Below are 21,837 nucleotides of genomic sequence, written 5' to 3'. Positions count from 1 at the left end.
CACTTTATAGATGGCACCTTAATGTAAAGTGTAACCAAGATCATGACATCAAGATAAGTGTAACATGGGTCACTTAACTGTGATTAGTTTCAGGTGCTGCCTGTGAGTGTGGGGTTTTGTGTATAAATGCCAAGTGATTCCCTGTGTTCGGCAGATCCCTTTTTATTCGTGTAGCCTTTTTTATTATATATATATATATATATATTTTTTCACCTTTATTTAACCAGGTAAGCCAGTTGAGAAACTGCGACCTGGCCACACAATAGAAAATCTATATACAATGTGTGCAAATGTAGTAAGTTATGGAGGTAAGGCAATAAATAGGCCATAGTGCAAAATATTTACAAATTACTATTAACACTGGAGTGATAGATGTGCAAGAGATGATGTGCAAATAGAGATACTGGGGTGCAAATGAGCAAAATAAATAACAATGTAAATAACAATATGGGGATGAGGTAGTTGGGTGGGCTAATTACAGATGGGCTGTGTACAGGTGCAGTGATCGGTAAGCTGCTCTGACAACTAATGCTTAAAGTTAGTGAGGGAGATAAGTGTCTCCAGCTTCAGAGATTTTTGCAGTTCGTTCCAGTCATTTGCAGCAGAGAACTGGAAGGAATGGCCGCCAAAGGAGGTGTTGGCTTTGGGGATGACCAGTGAGATATACCTGCTGAAGCGCATACTACGGGTGGGTGTTGCTATGGTGACCAATGATCTAAGATAAGGCGGGGATTTGCCTAGAAGTGATTTACAGATGACCTGGAGCCAGTGGGTTTGGTGACGAATATGTAGTGAGGGCCAGCCAACGAGAGCGTACAGGTCACAATGGTGGGTAGTATATGGGACTTTGGTGACAAAATGGATGGCACTGTGATAGACTACATCCAATTTGCTGAGTAGAGTGTTGGAGGCTATTTTGTAAATGACATCACCAAAGTCAAGGATCGGTAGGATAGTCAGTTTTACGAGGGCATGTTTAGCAGCATGAGTGAAGGAGGCTTTGTTGCAAAATAGGAAGCCAATTCTAGATTTAACCTTGGATTGGAGATGCTTAATGTGAGTCTGGAAGGAGAGTTTACGGTCTAATCAGACACCTAAGTATTTGTAGTTGTCCACATATTCTAAGTCAGACCCGCCGAGAGTAGTGATTCTAGTCGGGCGGGCGGGTGCAAGCAGCATTCGATTGAAGAGCATGCATTTAGTTTTACTAGAATTTAAGAGCAGTTGGAGGCCACGGAAGGAGTGTTGTATGGCATTGAAGCTCGTTTGGAGGTTTGTTAACACAGTGTCCAATGAAAGGCCAGATGTATACAAAATGGTGTCATCTGCATAGAGGTGGATCTGAGAGTCACCAGCAGCAAGAGCGACATCATTGATATACACAGAGAATAGAGTCGGCCCGAGAATTGAACCCTGTGGCACCCCCATAGAGACTGCCAGAGGTCCAGACAACAGGCCCTCCGATTTGACACATTGAACTCCATCTGAGAAGTAGTTGGTGAACCAGGCGAGGCAGTCATTTGAGAAACCAAGGCTATTTAGTCTGCCTTTAGGTCGGTGTGCTCTGGAAGGATGAGAGCAGGGACAGTGTTGCTTAATCCAAATCCAGTGGAACTTTGTAAGTGGGCTTGCAGCGTGAGTGCCCATCCCCCTCCAGATCTGCTCTCTGTCTTCCTGAGCAGGCCTTCCTCAACTATGCACTTTTGTAATTGTTATTGAAAGCTGATATCGGATCTAACTATTGGATAGCTTGTTGTTCAAGCGATAGCGCTGAAGATCATGTTTGATACAGTGAGGGAAAATAAGTATTTGATCCCCTGCTGATTTTATATGTTTGCCCACTGACAAAGACATGATCAGTCTATCATTTTAATGGTATGTTTATTTGAACAGTGAGAGACAGAATAACAACAAAAAAATCCAGAAAAACGCATGTAAAAAATGTTAGAAATTGATTTGCATTTTAATGAGGGAAATAAGTATTTGACCCCTCTGCAAAACATGATTTAGTACTGGGTGGCAAAACCCTTGTTGGCAATCACAGAGGTCAGACGTTTCTTGTAGCTGGCCTCCAGGTTTGCACACATCTCAGGAGGGATTTTGTCCCACTCCTCTTTGCAGATCTTCTCCAAGTCATTAAGGTTTCGAGGCTGATGTTTGGCAACTCGAACCTTCAGCTCCCTCCACAGATTTTCTATGGGATTAAGGTCTGAAGACTGGCTAGGCCACTAAAGGACCTTAATGTGCTTCTTCTTGAGCCACTCCTTTGTTGCCTTGGCCGTGTGTTTTGGGTCATTGTCATGGTGGAATACCCATCCACAACCCATTTTCAATGCCCTGGCTGAGGGAAGGAGGCTCTCACCCAAGATTTGACGGTACATGGCCCCGTCCATCGTCCCTTTGATGCAGTGAAGTTGTCCTGCCCCTTAGCAGAAAAACACCCCCAAAGCATAATGTTTCCACCTCCATGTTTGATAGTGGGGATGGTGTTCTTGGGGTCATAGGCAGCATTCCTCCTCCTCCAAACACGGCGAGTTGAGTTGATTCCAAAGAGCTCGATTTCGGTCTCATCTGACCACAACACATTCACCCAGTTCTCCTCTGAATCATTCAGATGTTCATTGGCAAACTTCAGACGGGCCTGTATATGTGCTTTCTTGAGCAGGGGGACCTTGCGGGCGCTGCAGGATTTCAGTCCTTCAAGGCGTAGTGTGTTACCAATTGTTTTCTTGGTGACTATGGTCCCAGCTGCCTTGAGATCATTGACAAGATCCTCCCGTGTAGTTCTGGGCTGATTCCTCACTGTTCTCATGATCATTGCAACTCCACGAGGTGAGATCTTGCATGGAGCCCCAGGCCGAGGGAGATTGACAGTTGTTTTGTGTTTCTTCCATTTGCGAATAATCACACCAACTGTTGTCACCTTCTCACCAAGTTGCTTGGCGATGGTCTTGTAGCCCATTCCAGCCTTGTGTAGGTCTACAATCTTGTCCCTGACATCCTTGGAGAGCTCTTTGGTCTTGGCCATGGTGGAGAGTTTGGAATCTGATTGATCGATTGCTTCTGTGGACAGGTGTCTTTTATATAGGTAACAAACTGAGATTAGGAGCACTCCCTTTAAGAGTGTGCTCCTAATCTCAGCTCGTTACCTGTATAAAAGACACCTGGGAGCCAGAAATCTTTCTGATTGAGAGGGGGTCAAATACGTATTTCCCTCATTAAAATGCAAATCAATTTATAACATTTTTGACATGCGTTTTTCTGGATTTTTTGGTTGATATTCTGTCTCTCACTGTTCAAATAAACCTAGCATTAAAATTATAGACTGATCATTTCTTTGTCAGTGGGCAAACGTACAAAATCAGCAGGGGATCAAAAACTTTTTTCCCTCCCTGTATGTGCAGACCGCTCCGAATATTGATTGTTGATTATTATTTATGGTGATATTGAGATCATTGCTGCTTGCTGCTACAGAAAATACAAATAATATTTATATGTGTCTTAGCATTTCCATGCTCCACCCTTGATGTGAAGAACCTGTGTTTTGATAATGTTTAGTTGTATTTAGTATTTATCCGAGGTCCTCACCCCGTTAAACAAGGTGGCGTAGCGGCTACAACCTTCAACCTACAACCTTCAACAAGGTTATGAAAACGTTAACCCCAAAACCACACCAAGAGCAATTAAAAGAGCAAAGCAACATGAACAACATATATAGTGGTAATGTAATCATTTGAGTGAGCATTATCAAGGCGTAACTGACAGTAATGAGCAGGGTGTGCTGTAAAGGGCCAGGGTTAAAATAAGGGTAAACTGTTTTTTAAAATAAAAGATGTATAGGCTCAATAATGAGGTGTAAATGTCCTATTCCTTGCCCTTCACACTCCTTTTTCCTACCTCCTTGACCCAGATTCCCCAGTGTTTGTTTGTGGAGGAGCAACACAATCCCGATGACCCTCTAAGCATGCCATACCCCTACTGATCCCCAAGTCACATGACCCAGAATACACTGGGAGGTGGCGGCCAAGGCTTTGGGATGTCTAGGAGAAGCCTTGGGATTGGAGGAGCTCAAACAGGCTATAAGCCTAAAACATTCCCCTTTTTACGGTTCCAGGGTCTGATCGTCTATGCTTCAAGTGCAATACATAGTAAAAACTGCAGAGAAATTATTAAAAACGGTGAGAAATTAATTGAGAAAACATGAGGAAATAATGAAGGATGAGAAAAGTGTGTGGGGAAATGATAAAGAGGAACTGTGAGAATGGCAAGATGCAGTCTTGTGTATGTTACTGTAAGACATCTCCCCATCACTAACACAACCGTCAATCTATCACATGGTAAAATTGTGGACATTGCCACTCTGAAACCCAAACCTTTTTTTAGTTATTATTGTTTAGTTAGTACTCTGGAAAGACTTTGAGGGATGAGAACCTGGACCAGAAACAGACAATTATTAATAGTTTACTGTGCAATCTGATCCGTATGACTATGAGTATATATATATAGCTGCTTGTTTGTGGATTTATAAAGGGTTCTGTCAAATAGGGGTAAATACACACAAGGAGAGGGAAGAGGAAGAGGAGACAACAGAGATGCCTGACCCTGTAGGGAGGGTGGAAGAAAAGACTGCAGTATAAAGATCACATACAGTCTACAGCTAAGAGCCACTGCAGATGATTGAACACTGATACGACTATTCTTTTCTGTTGTATTTCTCCACAAAAACCTGTGTCAAGTAAGTGACTTCATAAGAGATTTTTTTTACAGTGTTTTTATTGGGTATTTTTTCCTAGATTTATTGGTAAGCTGTAGGTTGGGAGACTGTTGGACATTTGTTGACATACAGACTGTTATCATTGGAAGCGATGGCTTTAGCGGGATCAAGCTTCCAGGGGGGCTTGGAGACTCTATGGAGACAAGATAAAGAATTGATGGGGGAAGAGCACAACACAGAGGCAAATCGAGAGGGAAAGAGGCATGCAGGGGAGGGGAAAGAAAATGATTTTGAGAATCAGGTGAACACAAAAAAAGATGATAAAGAATTTAGAAGGCTCGAAAACAGTAAGATAGATCTACAGAGAGAGCTAGCTGAAGAAGAGGACAATGAGGTTCAAGAAGTAAAAGAACAGTGGGCAGTTGTTAGAGAGCAGAAAGGGGTGATAGTGGATGTGGATACAACAAGGGTATACAGCAGAGACTCATATGCCAGAGAAATGTTCAAAGCCCTGGAGCAGCTCAGGGACTCGTCTCTCCTCACTGACCTGACTCTGAGCACTGAGAATGGGCAGTGTCTCCACGCACACTCCCTTGTCCTGGCTGCTGTCAGCTCCCTAGTACACCACACCCTAATACACCAGAGGCTGCCCAAGTGGGATGAAGACATGGAGAAGAGGAGGGAGAGGAGAGATTTTGACATGAACATACAGACAGAGATATCCATCAGTCTGGGTCCTGAGGTGAGGCGTGCAGGGCTGGCAGGGGTGACTGAGTTTGCCTACACTGGTGCCATATCAGCTCTGAACAGAGACTCACTGGCCCAGATACAGACTGCAGCTAAAACACTAGGGGTCCCCAGAGTTCTAGAACTCTGCAGGAAAGAGGAGGGGAAGATGAAGAAGGGAGTAGAGAAGAGGGCAGAAGAAAATAAGGTGTCTGCTGAAGAACAGATGAAGCGCAGTCTTCAGTCAATCAGACAGCTGTGGAAAGAGGGAGTAGGCTGTGATGTGGAGCTGGAGGTTGGTGGGACATCATTCCATGGTCAGTAAACTGGTGTCAAAATACATCATGACTATGTACTGTACAATGATAGAGAAGACAATTCATATATTTTTAGTTGGGAGCATCCGAGATCAAGCTAAATAACCCATGCATGCTTATGATGGTAATAATATTGATTTTGAGCATATAATAATATAATTTTGAATAATAATCGGATGATATATAAGATATTAATATTACTAATATATTAATATATTATTATATGATGTTATAATGAGAAAATATATACATTAAATATTAATTTGATTTATATTTTTGTATATTTTTGTATTCATTGTTGGGGACTCGTCCGGGATCAACAAAATGTAATTATGTTAACTTATAATATTCTGACTTTCTGTCTTACATCTGAATTCATAAGAGTCATGATAAACCAGATGGGGAAGTAGTCTATTTATGAGCTACCTGATTATAATAATGATGATAACAGCAATAATCCATTTCCTCTTCTCTCTCCTATCTCCAAGTCCACAGAGTGCTCCTGGCTGCCAGTAGTGACTACTTCCGGGGAATGTTCACCAGCGGGATGAAGGAATCCCAGCAGCTCTGTGTGGCCCTTCCCTTCCTGGAGGCTGCTGAGCTGGAGGCCCTGATTGGCTGCTCCTACAGTGGGTCCCTCCCCCTCAGCTGGGGGCATATCTTTGAGATCACCTGCACCGCCTTCCAGCTCCAGTTCCAGCCCGCCCTCTCGCTGTGCCTCGACTTCCTGGAACAGGAAATGGATGCCCACTCCTGCCTGGATGTGGCCTCCTTCGCTGAGGCTTATGGGATGCCGGAACTCCTCGATGTGGCCAATAGTTTTGTCCTGAGACACTTCCAAAACGTGGCAAACACCCCTAAATTTCAAGACCTGCCAGCCAATAAGCTAAGAAGATACCTGAAAAGCAACTCCCTCTTTGTGCCCTCTGAGCTTGTCGTCTTCAAGGCTGTGGTGGCTTGGATCGAGGCGTGTCCCAGCAAAAGGCTTAGACTCACCAAAAAGCTGATGAAGAAAGTCCACTTTCCCCTCATGAACTTCAAAGAGTTCAATGAAGTTAAAATGGCAAAACTGTGGTCTGAATGCAACATGGAAGGTCTCTACCTGACTATACTGAAGGACTTCTACTCCCATCACGTTGCACCTCGGACCCTGTGCAGAGTCTACTTGCCGAAGGACAGTCTAGTCTTGGTGGGTGGAGATCAGATCTCTGCTGATTTTACCCGGCGATCTCCCAGCCGAGAACTGTGGTACGGGAACTCTCTGAGGAACTACACAGGTGTTGTAAAGAATGTGGAATGGAGGTTGCTTGGAGAGATGCCAAAGCCACCAAGGTTAAGTCACGAGGTGGCGGTACTCACAGGGAAGTTGTATGTGGTCGGGGGACAGAATTATGAAGGCATGCTTGACATTTTCAACTCGGTCTACAGGTGAGATAAGATGCTTTGGGTTTGTATCTACTAACCAATTAGTCCTTTAGGTATGACATTTTTTACATATTTATGTTTTTACACAATTTTCACATTCTTTATTGTCTTTCAGATATGATCCGCTTCAGAACCTCTGGGAGAGATTGGCTGACTTGCAGAAGACAAGGTGTAACTTTTCCATGGTTGTGCTGGACGGGATGATATATGCCATTGGAGGGGACATTGATCCAAAAACTAACCTGGATAGTGTGGAGCGCTACTGTCCAAACACAGATTTCTGGAGGTACGTTTTTTTTTTGGTAGCTCAAAAGGGAATGGTAACACAGCATTGCTTGCGGTAGTTAATGGTTCCGTTGGAGATTGTATATAACTTAAGTAAAACTTTGTTTCTTTGTTGCTATCATTACCAACTTTGGCCTTCCCTTCTAGCTTTGCCCGACCCTTGGATATGACTTTGAGTTGCCATGCTGCCACAATGTTGGATGGAAAGATTTTCATCTCAGGGGGGTTCGACTGCAGGCACCAGTGTCTGGTGTCTATGTTCCTGTACCACCCTGAGAGAGGAACCACCTACCTGGCCGAGATGAGCCAACCTCGAGCCCATCACTGCATGGAGACTTTAAACGGCCATCTTTACGTGGCAGGAGGAGTCACTGTTGATGAAAACGTCATGTCTATCGACCAGCTGGCCTGTGAGGTTTATGACTCGGTTAGTGACTCTTGGAGCGCCCTCACACCCCTGGCCGTCCCCCATGTCGGAGCAGCCTCTGTGGTTCTAGAGGGGATGCTCTATGTGCTAGGAGGATACTGCCAAGAGGACTACAGGGATACCAGATTGGTTCATCGTTATGATCCCACCAACCAACTTTGGGAGAATATGGGCGAGATGCCAGGACCCAACACTGACATACGAGCCTGTTTGCTCCACCTGCCCAACCACTTAAGACAATGAAACATCACTATATATCCCATAAGACTACACTACATTTTTCAGGGAACAGAAACGGAACCGGGAATGAAAGTGATCCATACTGTTCTGGAACATAACTGTTATTTTAAAAGCATGGGACCGGTTAATAACATTTGTTTATTTTCCAGGCATTTTTTTGTAGTCCCACAAAAATACGCAACAAAGTGTGTTTTTAATTCTGGTGCCGCTGTGCACACACAAGCTTGTTAGCTAGTTAGCTCAAAGGACATTCAAAGTTCCTTCATAGAAGCCGCTCCTCCTAGGTATAATTATGTGGACCTAATTAAGATAATGTATGTCATAACAAGATTTCCAGCACTTCAAGCCTCCTCCTCAACCATCTCTCGCTCCACCCGCAAAATTTCAGTCGCATCTTGCACCATAGGTTCCACTTGTCTGTCCATCACGCATGTAAACAACTAGCTTGCCTGCTCTATCATCGCTGATTGCTGAAGTAATTTAATGAGCTAAAACTGTTGATTTCACTGGTTGAAAAAGGAACAGAAAGGAAATATATCAACCGTTACTTTTTTTGGGTTCGAACCAGTTCAGAACTTTCTTTTGCTGGTCGGAACAGTGGAAACGAACAAACAAAAATGGTGGTTCTGTTCAAAACGATATGATAGGAAAATAATTTCAGTTCCAACCCCATTTGTAAGTATAATACCCATCTAGCTAACACCAAGCTATATTTACATAGATTAAGTTTATATTTTCAGTTTTGCAAACCATTTATGTTGTATATATTTTGCTCACACCATTTCAAAATGAATAAAAAGTATATATATATGTTCTCTACTGGCTTACAGCTCACTGAACTAGCTGTCGGAATTGATAATTTTCAAAAGGGAATTTCAATGTAGATGTAGTGTACAGTTAGCCACAGTGAGTTTGCTGTTTCCTAGTTGTGATGTCGGAAATACGACTTTGTTTCATTCATGTGCTTTATGGTCGGAATAATTCTTCAACCAACAAGATTTTAGCTAACTAGCTTAAAGGCCCCCACCAGAGGGAAATGCCGCCCCTATTTCAACATAATTCTGATCCTTGAGTGGAAATGCTCGTTTAGGTTCCACCTCCAAGTGTGTGCATTGTGGGAGGTTCTATTGTCAACAAATCTTTTTTTTTTTTTTTTTACCCATGCAAACGTTATCAAAGACATGACCGAAACAGGAAAAAACTTGTATACAGTGGGGCCCAATCCCAAATGGACCCCTAAGCCCTACACACTTGTGGAGAATGGAGAGGATTTGACAGGTGTAAGCAATATGGTAATAGCTCCATCTTGCCCTCTGAAAGACTATGTGGAATTTTCATCGTGTTGCTTATACCATTCAAATCATCTCAGATCTCCATGTGCATAGGGAGTCCATTTGGGATTGGGCCTGATATATACAAATAAATGTGATATTTGAGCCTCTCTCTCTCAGTAATTCAATGTACACACATATTATTTCAAATCAAATCAAATCAAATTTTATTGGTCACATGCGCCGAATACAACAGGTGCAGACATTACAGTGAAATGCTTACTTACAGCCCTTAACCAACAGTGCATTTATTTTTAACAAAAAATGTAAAAATAAAACAACAACAAAAAAAGTGTTGAGAAAAAAAAGAGCAGAAGTAAAATAAAGTGACAGTAGGGAGGCTATATATACAGGGGGGTACCGTTGCAGAGTCAATGTGCGGGGGCACCGGCTAGTTGAGGTAGTTGAGGTAATATGTACATGTGGGTAGAGTTAAAGTGACTATGCATAAATAATTAACAGAGTAGCAGCAGCGTAAAAAGGATGGGGTGGGGGGGCAGTGCAAATAGTTCGGGTAGCCATGATTAGCTGTTCAGGAGTCTTATGGCTTGGGGGTAGAAGCTGTTGAGAAGTCTTTTGGACCTAGACTTGGCACTCCGGTACCGCTTGCCGTGCGGTAGCAGAGAGAACAGTCTATGACTAGGGTGGCTGGAGTCTTTGACAATTTTGAGGGCCTTCCTCTGACACCGCCTGGTATAGAGGTCCTGGATGGCAGGAAGCTTGGCCCCAGTGATGTACTGGGCCGTACGCACTACCCTCTGTAGTGCCTTGCGGTCAGAGGCCAAGCAGTTGCCATACCAGGCGGTGATGCAACCAGTTAGGATGCTCTCGATGGTGCAGCTGTAGAATTTTTTGAGGATCTGAGGACCCATGCCAAATCTTTTCAGTCTCCTGAGGGGGAATAGGCTTTGTCGTGCCCTCTTCACGACTGTCTTGGTGTGTTTGGACCATGATAGTTCGTTGGTGATGTGGACACCAAGGAACTTGAAGCTCTCAACCTGTTCCACTACAGCCCCGTCGATGAGAATGGGGGCGTGCTCAGTCCTCTTTTTTTTCCTGTAGTCCACAATAATCTCCTTTGTCTTGGTCACGTTGAGGGAGAGGTTGTTGTCCTGGCACCACACGGCCAGGTCTCTGACCTCCTCCCTATAGGCTGTCTCATCGTTGTCGGTGATCAGGCCTACCACTGTTGTGTCGTCGGCAAACTTAATGATTGTGTTGGAGTCGTGCCTGGCCATGCAGTCATGGGTGAACAGAGAGTACAGGAGGGGACTGAGCACGCACCCCTGAGGTGCCCCTGTGTTGAGGATCAGTGTGGCAGATGTGTTGTTACCTACCCTTACCACCTGGGGGCGGCCCGTCAGGAAGTCCAGGATCCAGTTGCAGAGGGAGGTGTTTAGTCCCAGGATCCTTAGCTTAGTGATGAGCTTAGAGGGCACTATGGTGTTGAATGCTGAGCTGTAGTCAATGAATAGCATTCTCACGTAGGTGTTCCTCTTGTCCAGGTGGGAAAGGGCAGTGTGGAGTGCAATAGAGATTGCATCATCTGTGGATCTGTTGGGGCGGTATGCAAATTGGAGTGGGTCTAGGGTTTCTGGGATAATGCTGTTGATGTGAGCCATGACCAGCCTTTCAAAGCACATCATGGCTACAGACGTCAGTGCTACGGGTCGGTAGTCATTTAGGCAGGTTATCTTAGAGTCCTTGGGCACGGGGACTATGGTGGTCTGCTTGAAACATGTTGGTATTACAGACTCAGTCAGGGACATTTTGAAAATGTCAGTGAAGACACTTACCAGTTGGTCAGCACATGCTCGGAGTACACGTCCTGGTAATCCGTCTGGCCCTGCGGCCTTGTGAATGTTGACCTGCTTAAAAGTCTTACTCACATCGGCTACGGAGAGCGTGATCACATAGTCATCCGGAACAGCTGGTGCTCTCATGCATGCTTCAGTGTTGCTTGCCTCGAAGCAAGCATAGAAGTGGTTTAGCTCATCTGGTAGGCTTGTGTCACTGGGCAGCTCGCGGCTGTGCTTCCCTTTGTAGTCTGTAATAGTTTTCAAGCCCTGCCACATCCGACGAGCGTCAGAGCCAGTGTAGTACGATTCAATCTTAGTCCTGTATTGACTCTTTGCCTGTTTGATGGTTCGTCGGAGGTCATAGCGGGATTTCTTATAAGCGTCCGGGTTAGAGTCCCGTTCCTTGAAAGCGGCAGCTCTACCCTTTAGCTCAGTGCGGATGTTTCCTGTAATCCATGGCTTCTGGTTGGGGTATGTACGTACGGTCACTGTGGGGACGACATCATCGATGCACTTATTGATGAAGCCAGTGACTGATGTGGTGTACTCCTCAATATTTCAGTTTGAGAGTGGGATATGGGGGTTGCAGACATAGAAAGAAAACTTTGATAAACAATGGCAATATTGCCATGTTGAGTTGAACCTTGCTGCTGGAAAACTACATTAGCGTACCGACTTTTGGCTGTCACAGTTGCACCTCCCCCGACTTCATTCCTCGAATTTTGTCTACAGTTGGTTGCTTGAGCCTTTACCACTCAAACGCACCCAGTCTGACCCGCCAAACCTCACTAGAGAAAAAAGCTTGAAAACCCCATTCTATTTTTGCCCAAAATTAAGAGAAAAATAACTCAAACTGAACATAATTCATGATGGCTTTTATTTTATTTTATTTCGATTTTTTTGAGTCAAAGATAATAGTTTCAGTATAGTTTTAGTTTTTCAAACAGGTTTGTTAATACTTTTATTTCAGTTTACTAAAATGTTTTTTCATGATTAGTTTTAGTTTTCTATAATAACCTTAGTGTGAACGTTGTGGTGAATAATACGAAATAAAAGTAACAAATAATTAAAGAGCAGCAGTAAAATTAACAATAGCGAGGCTAAATACAGGGGGTACTGGTACCGAGTCAATGTGCGGGGGCACCGGTTTGTCGAGGTAATTGAGGTAATATGTACATGTAGGTAGAGTTATTAAAGAGACTATGCATAGATAATAAATAGAGAGTAGCAGCAGCGTAAAAAAATAGGGGGGGGGGGGGGGGGGGCAAATGGACTGGGTAGCCATTTGATTAGATGTCTTATGGTTTGGGGGTAGAAGCTGTTTAGAAGCCTCTTGGACCTAGACTTGGGCATTCCGCCTCGGAGGCGGATCCGGCTCCGGGCGTGACCACCACCTATTTTCCGCCTCCCTGTTGCGCCCTTGGTCTGGTCTGGACCTTCCTCCCACGAAGTACCAAGCCCTGTCTGGACCCTGGTGTGGGAGACCCTGAACCTGGAGAGGGGCTGACGTCTGGGTCTGGACTGGAACCGCTGACTGGAGCTGGACCCGACGACGGTGGAGCGAACTGCTCTGACTCCAGAGTGGAGCCGCTGACCGGAGCTGGATCAGGCACCGGTGGAGCGGACTGCTCTGGCTCCGGAGTGGAGCCGCTGACCGGAGCTGGACTGGACCCCGGTGGAGCGGATTGCTCTGGCTCCGGAGTGAAGCAGCTGACCGGAGCTGAACTAGGCACCGGTGGAGCGGACTGCTCTGGCTCCGGAGTGGATCCGCTGACCGGATCTGGACTGGACCCCGGTGGAGCGGACTGCTCTGGCTCCGGAGTGGAGCAGGCATGGGCCGTGACGGACTGGACACCCGCACCACTGGTCTGGTGCGAGGAGCAGGCACGGGCCGGACCGGACTAGGAACACGCACCACTGGCTTGGTGCGAGGGAGCAGGAACAGGCCAGGCCGGGCTGGCAACGCGCACCACTGGCTTGGTGCGAGAGACAGGAACAGGCCGGACCGGGCTGGCGACGCGCACCACTGGCTTGGTGCGAGGGGCAGGAACAGGCCGATGCCGGGCTGGCGACGCGCACCACTGGCTTGATGCGAGGAGCAGGAATGGGCCGGACCGTACTGGGAACACGCACCACTGGCTTAGTGCGGGGAGCAGGAACGGGTCGGGCCGTACTGGGAACACGCACCACTGGCTTAGTGCGGGGAGCATGAACGGGCCGGGCCGGTGCTGGGAACACGCACCGCTGGTTTGGTGCGAGGAGCAGGAACGGGCCGGACCAGATTGCGAAGGCGGACTGGAGGTCTGGAGCGGAGAGCTGGCACAACCCGTCCTGGCTGGCTGCCCACTTTCGCATTACACATGCGGAGCGCTGGCACAGGACGCACTGGGCTGTGCACGCGCACTGGCGATGCAGCTCGTAGAACAGGCACAGGATATGCGGGACCAAGGAGGCGTACTGGAGACCAGGAGCGTTGAGCCGGCACACCCCGTCCTGGCTGAATGCCCATCTTCGCACGAGACGTGCGTGGTGCTAGCACAGGACGTACAGGACTGTGCCGACACACTGGCGACACAGTACGTATCTCCGCATAACACGGAGCCTGCCCAGTCACACGCTTCCTCGCGTGAGTACGGGGAGTTGGCTCTGCTCTAACACTAGGCTCCGCCAACCACCCTTTTAGCCCCCCCCAACATTTTTCTTGGGGCTGTCTCTCGGGCTTCTTCCTCGGCCGGCACCTTCTGCGTTGCCGCTGCTCCTCTCTATACCGCGCCTCCACTGTCTCCTCCCAAGGACGGCGATCCATCCCGGCCTGAATCTCCTCCCAAGTCCAGGATCCCTTACCGTCCAGGATCTCCTCCCAGGTCCAGGCTGTCTGCTCCTGGACACGCTGCTTGGTCCTCGTTTGGTGAGATCTTCTGTCACGGTCGTTTAAAGACGGGACAGACCAAGGCGCAGCGTGATATGCATACATGTTTATTTAACGAATAAACAACCGACAAAACAACAAACGAAACGAAACGTGAAGTCCTAGGTAGACAAACAACATACCTCACACGGAACAAGATCCCACAACCCACTAGTGCCAATAGGCTGCCTAAGTATGGTCCCCAATCAGAGACAACGAGCGACAGCTGTCTCTGATTGGGAACCACACCGGCCAACATAGATCTAGACATCCTAGATCTAAACATAGAAAATACAACATAGAACATCACAACAATGAATATATACACCCTGACTCAACATATAAGCGTCCTCTGAGTCAGGGCTTGACAGGAATGCATTTCAATTAACAGGTGTGCCTTCTTAAAAGTTAATTTGTGGAATTTCTTTCCTTCTTAATGCGTATGTTGGGATCTATTTTCTTATGGCTGGATGTGATGCCTAGCTTAGAAGGAATGCATTAATGATTAAACATAATGGGTTTGTACTGTACTGATATAAATTGTTTCACATAACAAGCTGTGATTCATGTGAGGAACGTTATGGAGTAGGGGGAGATAAGAATTTGTGTCTCACATACACGAACACTGCCTCTTTGTTAGAACGCTCAAGGACATGTGTATTGCAAAAGTGCCGACTCTCTGGACAGATTGTGATGATAACAAACTTATGCCTGGCAACAGTGTGCAACAGTGGAGCGCCAAGGGACTGGGACCAGCCTGTGCGCCAACGGATAGGCTGAGTAAGTCTAAACCATGCTCAGTCTCTACTCTGATTGGCCAGCAGGGAGCGGGAACTATCTCTGTCAGAGTATTTGAAGAAGAACTTAGAACAATGGATCAGTTCTCTGAGTGCCCTGCGTGGTATTTCAGTGGACCCGTATATACGAACATCATATTTACCATTGAAGTGGTTTGCATTAATTAAAATACTAGTCTATTTTAGAAGACGTGTATTGACCTCTTTTGTTCCTAATACCAGATTTGAATTGACGCAACTTAACACGTACAGTGGGGGAAAAAAGCATTTAGTCAGCCACCAATTGTGCAAGTTCTCCCACTTAAAAAGATGAGAGAGGCCTGTAATTTCCATCATAGGTACACGTCAACTATGACAGACAAATTGAGAAGATTTTTCTCCAGAAAATCACATTGTAGGATTTTTTATGAATTTATTTGCAAATTATGGTGGAAAATAAGTATTTGGTCACCTACAAACAAGCAAGATTTCTGGCTCTCACAGACCTGTAACTTCTTATTTAAGAGGCTCCTCTGTCCTCCACTCGTTACCTTTATTAATGGCACCTGTTTGAACTTGTTATCAGTATAAAAGACACCTGTCCACAACCTCAAACAGTCACACTCCAAACTCCACTATGGCCAAGACCAAAGAGCTGTCAAAGGACACCAGAAACAAAATTGTAGACCTGCACCAGGCTGGGAAGACTGAATCTGCAATAGGTAAGCAGCTTGGTTTGAGGAAATCAACTGTGGGAGCAATTATTAGGAAATGGAAGACATACAAGACCACTGATAATCTCCCTCGATCTGGGGCTCCACGCAAGATCTCACCCCGTGGGGTCAAAATGATCACAAGAACGGTGAGCAAAAATCCCAGAACCACATGGTGGGGACCTAGTGAATGACCTGCAGAGAGCTGGGACCAAAGTAACAAAGCCTACCATCAGAAACACACTACGCTGCCAGGGACTCAAATCCTGCAGTGCCAGACGTGTCCTCCTGCTTAAGCCAGTACATGTCCAGTGTCAATGGGGCTGATGTGGATGCGGAGTCGGAGTCAGGCGCAGGACACAGAAGCTCAGTCAAACAGACTTTACTAGTCAAATATACAATACAAAAATAAACGGGCCTCAAACACTGGAGGCGAGAGATTACGCAAGCAGTGCGTAAAACACTAACTAAATGAGCACACAACTCTGACATCAACGGACAGGCGGACAACAACACACAAACTCACATACACAAAGCAGAAAACTAGACATAAACGGACACAGGTGCAACAGACAGACCAAACCAAACAAACATCGAATCATCCAACGGTGGTAGCTAGTACTCCGGGGACGACGAACGCCGAAGCCTGCCCGAGCAAGGAGGAGGAGCTGCCTCGGCAGAATCCGTGACAGTACCCCCCCCTTGACGCGCGGCTCCAGCCGTGCGCCGACCCCGGCCTCGGGGACGACCAGGAGGACGCGGAGCAGGGCGCGTGGGATGACCACGGTGGAACTCAGTCAGGAGGGATGGATCTAGAATATCCCTCCTAGGCACCCAGCACCATTCCTCCTGGCCGTACCCCTCCCACTCCACGAGATACTGGAGACCCCCCATCCGACGTCTCGAATCCAAGATGGTCCGGACCGTGTACGCCGGAGCTCCCTCGATGTCCAGTGGGGGCAGGGGGGGGTCTCTCCTATCTCACCTTCCTGGAGTGGACCAGCTACCACCGGCCTGAGAAGAGACACATGGAACGAGGGGTTAATATTCTTATAATCAATAGGCAGTTGTAACCTGTAACACACCTCGTTCAATCTCCTCAGGACTTTAAAAGGCCCCACAAACCGCCGACCCAGCTTCCGGCAGGGCAGGCGGAGGGGCAGGTTTCGAGTCGAGAGCCAGACTCGATCTCCCGGTGCGTACACCGGGCCCTCACTGCGGTGGAGATCAGCGCTCGCCTTCTGTCGACGGATGGCCCGCTGCAGGTGGACGTGTGCAGCGTTCCACGTCTCCTCCGAGCGCCGAACCCACTCATCCACCGCAGGAGCCTCGATCTGGCTCTGGTGCCATGGTGCCAGAACCAGCTGATACCCTAACACACACTGGAAAGGGGTTAGATTGGTGGAGGAGTGGAGAAGAGAGTTCTGTGCCATCTCTGCCCAGGGGATATACCTTGACCACTCCTCCGGCCGGCCCTGGCAATAGGACCTCAGAAACCTACCCACATCCTGGTTAACTCGTTCTACCTGCCCATTGCTCTCTGGGTGGTAACCCGAGGTAAGGCTCACCGAGACCCCCAAGCGTTCCATGAACGCCCTCCAGACTCTGGAGGTGAACTGGGGACCTCGGTCAGACACTATATCCTCGGGAACCCCGTAGTGCCGGAAGACGTGGGTAAATAGTGCCTCAGCGGTCTGTAGGGCAGTAGGAAGACCCGGCATTGGGAGGAGACGACAGGCCTTAGAAAACCGATCCACAACGACCAAAATGGTGGTATTCCCCTGGGAGGGAGGAAGGTCGGTCACAAAGTCCACCGAGAGGTGAGACCATGGTTGTTGTGGAACGGGCAGGGGATGTAACTTCCCCCTGGCCAGGTGTCTAGGTGCCTTACACTGGGCGCACACCGAGCAGGAGGAGACATAAACCCTCACATCCCTAGCTAACGTTGGCCACCAGTATTTCACGCTAAGGCAGTGCACTGTCCGGCCAATACCTGGATGTCCAGAGGAGGGTGACATATGAGCCCAATAAATAAGCCGATCACGAACCTCGAGCGGAACGTACGTCCGCCCCACAGGACACTCTGGGGGAGTAGGGTTGGTACGTAATGCCCGCTCGATCTCCGCATCGACCTCCCACACCACCGGAGCCACCAGACAAGACTCCGGCAGTATGGGAGTGGGCTCAATGGACCTCTCCTCTGTGTCATACCGCCGGGACAGGGCGTCTGCCTTACCGTTCTGGGACCCTGGGATGTACGTTATTTTAAAAATGAACCGGGTTAGAAACATATTCCACCTAGCCTGACGAGGGTTTAATCTCCTAGCTGCCCGGATGTACTCCAGGTTACGGTGGTCAGTCAGAATGAGGAAAGGGTGTTGAGCCCCCTCAAGTCAATGCCTCCACACCTTTAGGGCCTGAACCACGGCTAACAGCTCCCTGTCCCCTACGTCATAATTTCGCTCCGCCGGGCTGAGCTTCTTAGAATAGAACGCACAGGGGCGGAGTTTAGGTGGCGTGCCGGACCGTTGCGACAGTACTGCCCCAATACCGGCCTCTGACGCGTCCACCTCTACTTGGAATGGTAAAGTGGGGTCCGGATGCGCCAGCACCGGAGCCGAAGTGAACAGGTTCTTCAGTTTAACAAATGCCCTGTCCGCTTCAGCTGACCACTGCAAACGCACCGGACCCCCCTTCAGCAGGGACGTAATGGGAGCTGCCACCTGTCCAAAGCCCCGGATAAACCTCCGGTAGTAATTAGCAAAACCCAAAAACTGCTGCACCTCTTTAACAGTGGTTGGAGTTTGCCAATTACGCACGGCAGACACACGGTCAACCTCAATCTTCACCCCTGACGCGGAAAACAGATAACCCAAAAAGGAGATGGACTCCTGGAAAAACAAACATTTCTCTGCCTTGACATACAAGTCATGCTCCAACAGCCTCCCCAACACTCGGCGCACCAGGGCTACATGCTCGGCTCGTGTAGAAGAGTACACTAGAATGTCGTCGATGTACACCACAACACCCTGCCCATGCATGTCCCGGAAGATCTCGTCCACAAAGGATTGGAAGACTGAAGGAGCATTCATTAACCCGTATGGCATGACGAGATACTCGTAATGACCCGAGGTGGTGCTAAATGCTGTTTTCCATTCATCTCCCTCCCTAATGCGCACCAGGTTGTACGCGCTCCTGAGATCCAACTTTGTGAAGAACCGCGCTCCGCGTAATGATTCAGTCATACTCGCAATCAGAGGAAGAGGATAACTGTATTTAACCGTGATCTGATTGAGACTACGGTAATCAATACACGGGCGCAAACCCCCATCCTTCTTCTTCACAAAGAAGAAACTCGAGGACACCGGGGAAGTGGAGGTCCGTATGTATCCCTGTCTCAAGGACTCGGCTATGTAAGTCTCCATAGCCGCTGTCTCCTCTTGAGACAGAGGATACACATGGCTCCGCGGGAGTGCTGCTCCTGTTTGGAGGTCTATCGCACAATCCCCCTGTCTATGAGGTGGCAACCGTGTCGCCCTTGTTTTGCTGAACACGAGTGCTAAATCCTCATACTCAGGGGGAATGTGCATTGCAGGCACTTGGTTCGGACTCTCCACCGAGGTCGCCCCCACGGAAACACCTAGACATCTCCCTACACACTGGGCAGACCACTCCATGAGAGCCCTCTGTTGCCACGAAATGGTAGGATCATGGGCGATTAACCAGGGAAGCCCCAGCACCACGGGATACGCAGGAGAGTCGATCAGATATAACTGAATGGTCTCCTCATGACCCCCCTGCGTATTCATCTTAAGTGGTGCTGTGACTTCTCTAAGCAACCCCGATCCCAGCGGCTGGCTATCTAGGGCATGGACAGGGAAGGGAGCATCAACAGGCAGGAGGGGAATCCCTAACCTTAAACAAAATGTACGATCAACAAAATTCCCAGCTGCGCCTGAATCGACTAGCGCCTTATGCTGGGAATGAGGTGCCACCTGTGGAAATCTTACAGGTATACACATGTGAACAACAGAGAGCTCTGGGTAAGTGGGGCGCCTACTCACCTGAAATGACTCCCCAGTGCGTGACCTGTTGTTCCCTCTCCCTGGAGACCCTCCCCAGCACCTAGCCGCAGTGTGCCCTCCACGGCCACAGTTGGTGCAGGGGACGGCCCCCCTCGGGTTCTCTCTCCTCCTCTCTCTAGCGCCAGCACCCCCGAGCTCCATAGGGATCGGTTCGGAGGTGCTGGAGGATGGAATGGACGACCCCCATTCGGGACGTCCGCGGGTAGCCAGCAGGGTATCGAGACGGATGGACATGTCCACCAACTGGTCGAAAGATAGGTTGGTGTCCCTGCAGGCCAGCTCACGACCTCACTAAGACTGCATCGATAGTGGTCGATGAGGGCCCTCTCATTCCACCCTGCATCCGCCGCTAGAGTCCGGAACTCCAGGGCGAACTCCTGTGCGCTCCTCTTCCCCTGTCGGAGGTGGAACAGACGCTCCCCCGCCGCTTTCCCCTCAGGTGGATGGTCAAAAACTGCCCTGAAGCGGCGGGAGAACTCCGCGTAGGTGATGGTGGCGGTGTCTATTCCCCTCCATTCGGCGTTGGCCCACTCCAACGCCTTGCCGGAGAGACAGGAGATGAGGGCGGAGACGCTCTCGTATCCCGAGGGCGCCGGGTGTATGGTGGCCAGGTAGAGTTCCACCTGCAGGAGGAACCCCTGACACCCGGCTGCGGTGCCATCATACGCCCTCGGGAGCGAGAGCCTAATTCCACTGGGTTCCGGTGCTGGGATGGGAGGACTGGCCGATGGTGATGGTAAGGTGGGCGGAGGTGTGGGCACCTCTCTAGTTACCAATCGGCGCAGAGTGTTCGTCACCTCATTCATGGCGGACCCGAGTTGCCGGATCATGGCGTCTTGCTCGCTGATCCGATCCTCCGGCGACTTGGGTGCAGCCGCTGCTCCTGCTGACTCCATGAATGGTGTGTTGTTCTGTCAATGGGGCTGATGTGGATGTGGAGTCGGAGTCAGGCGCAGGACACAGAAGCTCAGTCAAACAGACTTTACTAGTCAAATATACAATACAAAAATAAACGGGCCTCAAACACTGGAGGCGAGAGATTACGCAAGCAGTGCGTAAAACACTAACTAAATGAGCACACAACACTGACATCAACGGACAGGCGGACAACAACACACAAACTCACATACACAAAGCAGAAAAGTTATAGGACACATAATTAGACACAAACGGACACATGTGCAACAGACAGACCAAACCAAACAAACATCGAAACATCCAACGGTGGTAGCTAGTACTCCGGGGACGACAAACGCCGAAGCCTGCCCGAGCAAGGAGGAGGAGCAGCCTCGGCAAAATCCGTGACATGAATGAGTAGGTGTGTCCAAACTTTTGACTGGTACTGTAGGTTATTGCCAACAAAGGAGGAAGTGGTGGATTGTTAGAGCACAGACATGGTTCTAATTACAGTGGTGTTCATGAGGACTCCCATAACGGGTCCACTTTGAAAGCAAGCTAGTGTGTGACCTTTATTGTGATAATATAATGTGAGGGACTCTTATTTTTAAAGGGTATTCTGGCTCTGGGGAGAAAAACAGAGGGTCATGGGTAATATACCTCAGTCTAGCGCAGGACTGCCCAACCCTGTTCCTTGAGAGCCACCCCTGTTCCTGGTTTTTGCTTGGATCGAAAACCTACAGCAGGGTAGCTCTCCAGGAACAGGGTTGAGCAACCCTGGTCTAGAGTTTGGAGTAGCACAAGCAGCCACGCTCTTGGCTGACGTTATTATTTTGTCCCTGTTAAGTTGTTTACCACTCTGACATTAAAGGGACAGTGCAGTTAAAAACGTGCTTTCCCAGTTTCTTTGATGATACATCCACGTTATGAGGTCGAAATAACACCCTGAAATTGTGAAAATTATGATAATGCCCTTTTTGTGTAAGAGTTGCTTGAAGAAAATGTCTGGAATTTCAGCCTGTTCTGGTAGGATGGAGTTTTTGGCCCAGATTATGACATCACAATCTGTTATGATTATTCTGACCAATGACCAGTCATCTTTTATTTGCCTCCTACTTTGAAGAGGTAAGTGGGGTAGGCTCCAGGGTCTACGATCCTATCCGCCAATTAGGGCTGTGTATGTAAATATATACA

At 48.2% G+C, this 21,837-nt stretch overlaps 1 protein-coding gene across 1 annotated transcript; it reads left to right on the top strand.

The window, feature by feature from the left end:
* Positions 1-4,865: 4,865 nt before the first annotated feature.
* Positions 4,866-8,137, top strand: LOC311132685 (kelch-like protein 33; the record flags this gene model as incomplete). Its single annotated transcript, XM_084165954.1, has 4 exons — positions 4,866-5,757; positions 6,246-7,185; positions 7,298-7,468; positions 7,615-8,137. The coding sequence occupies 4 exons, from the start codon at positions 4,866-4,868 to the stop codon at positions 8,135-8,137; spliced, it is 2,526 nt and encodes an 841-aa protein (XP_084022080.1).
* Between the last annotated feature and the right edge of the window lie 13,700 nt (positions 8,138-21,837).

Source organism: Coregonus lavaretus, assembly GCF_964263955.1.
Source record: "Coregonus lavaretus genome assembly, chromosome: 7".
Lineage (NCBI taxonomy): Eukaryota > Metazoa > Chordata > Actinopteri > Salmoniformes > Salmonidae > Coregonus > Coregonus lavaretus.
The sequence above is the reverse complement of the archived record's forward strand: the minus strand, read 5'-3'. Positions and strand labels throughout refer to the sequence as shown.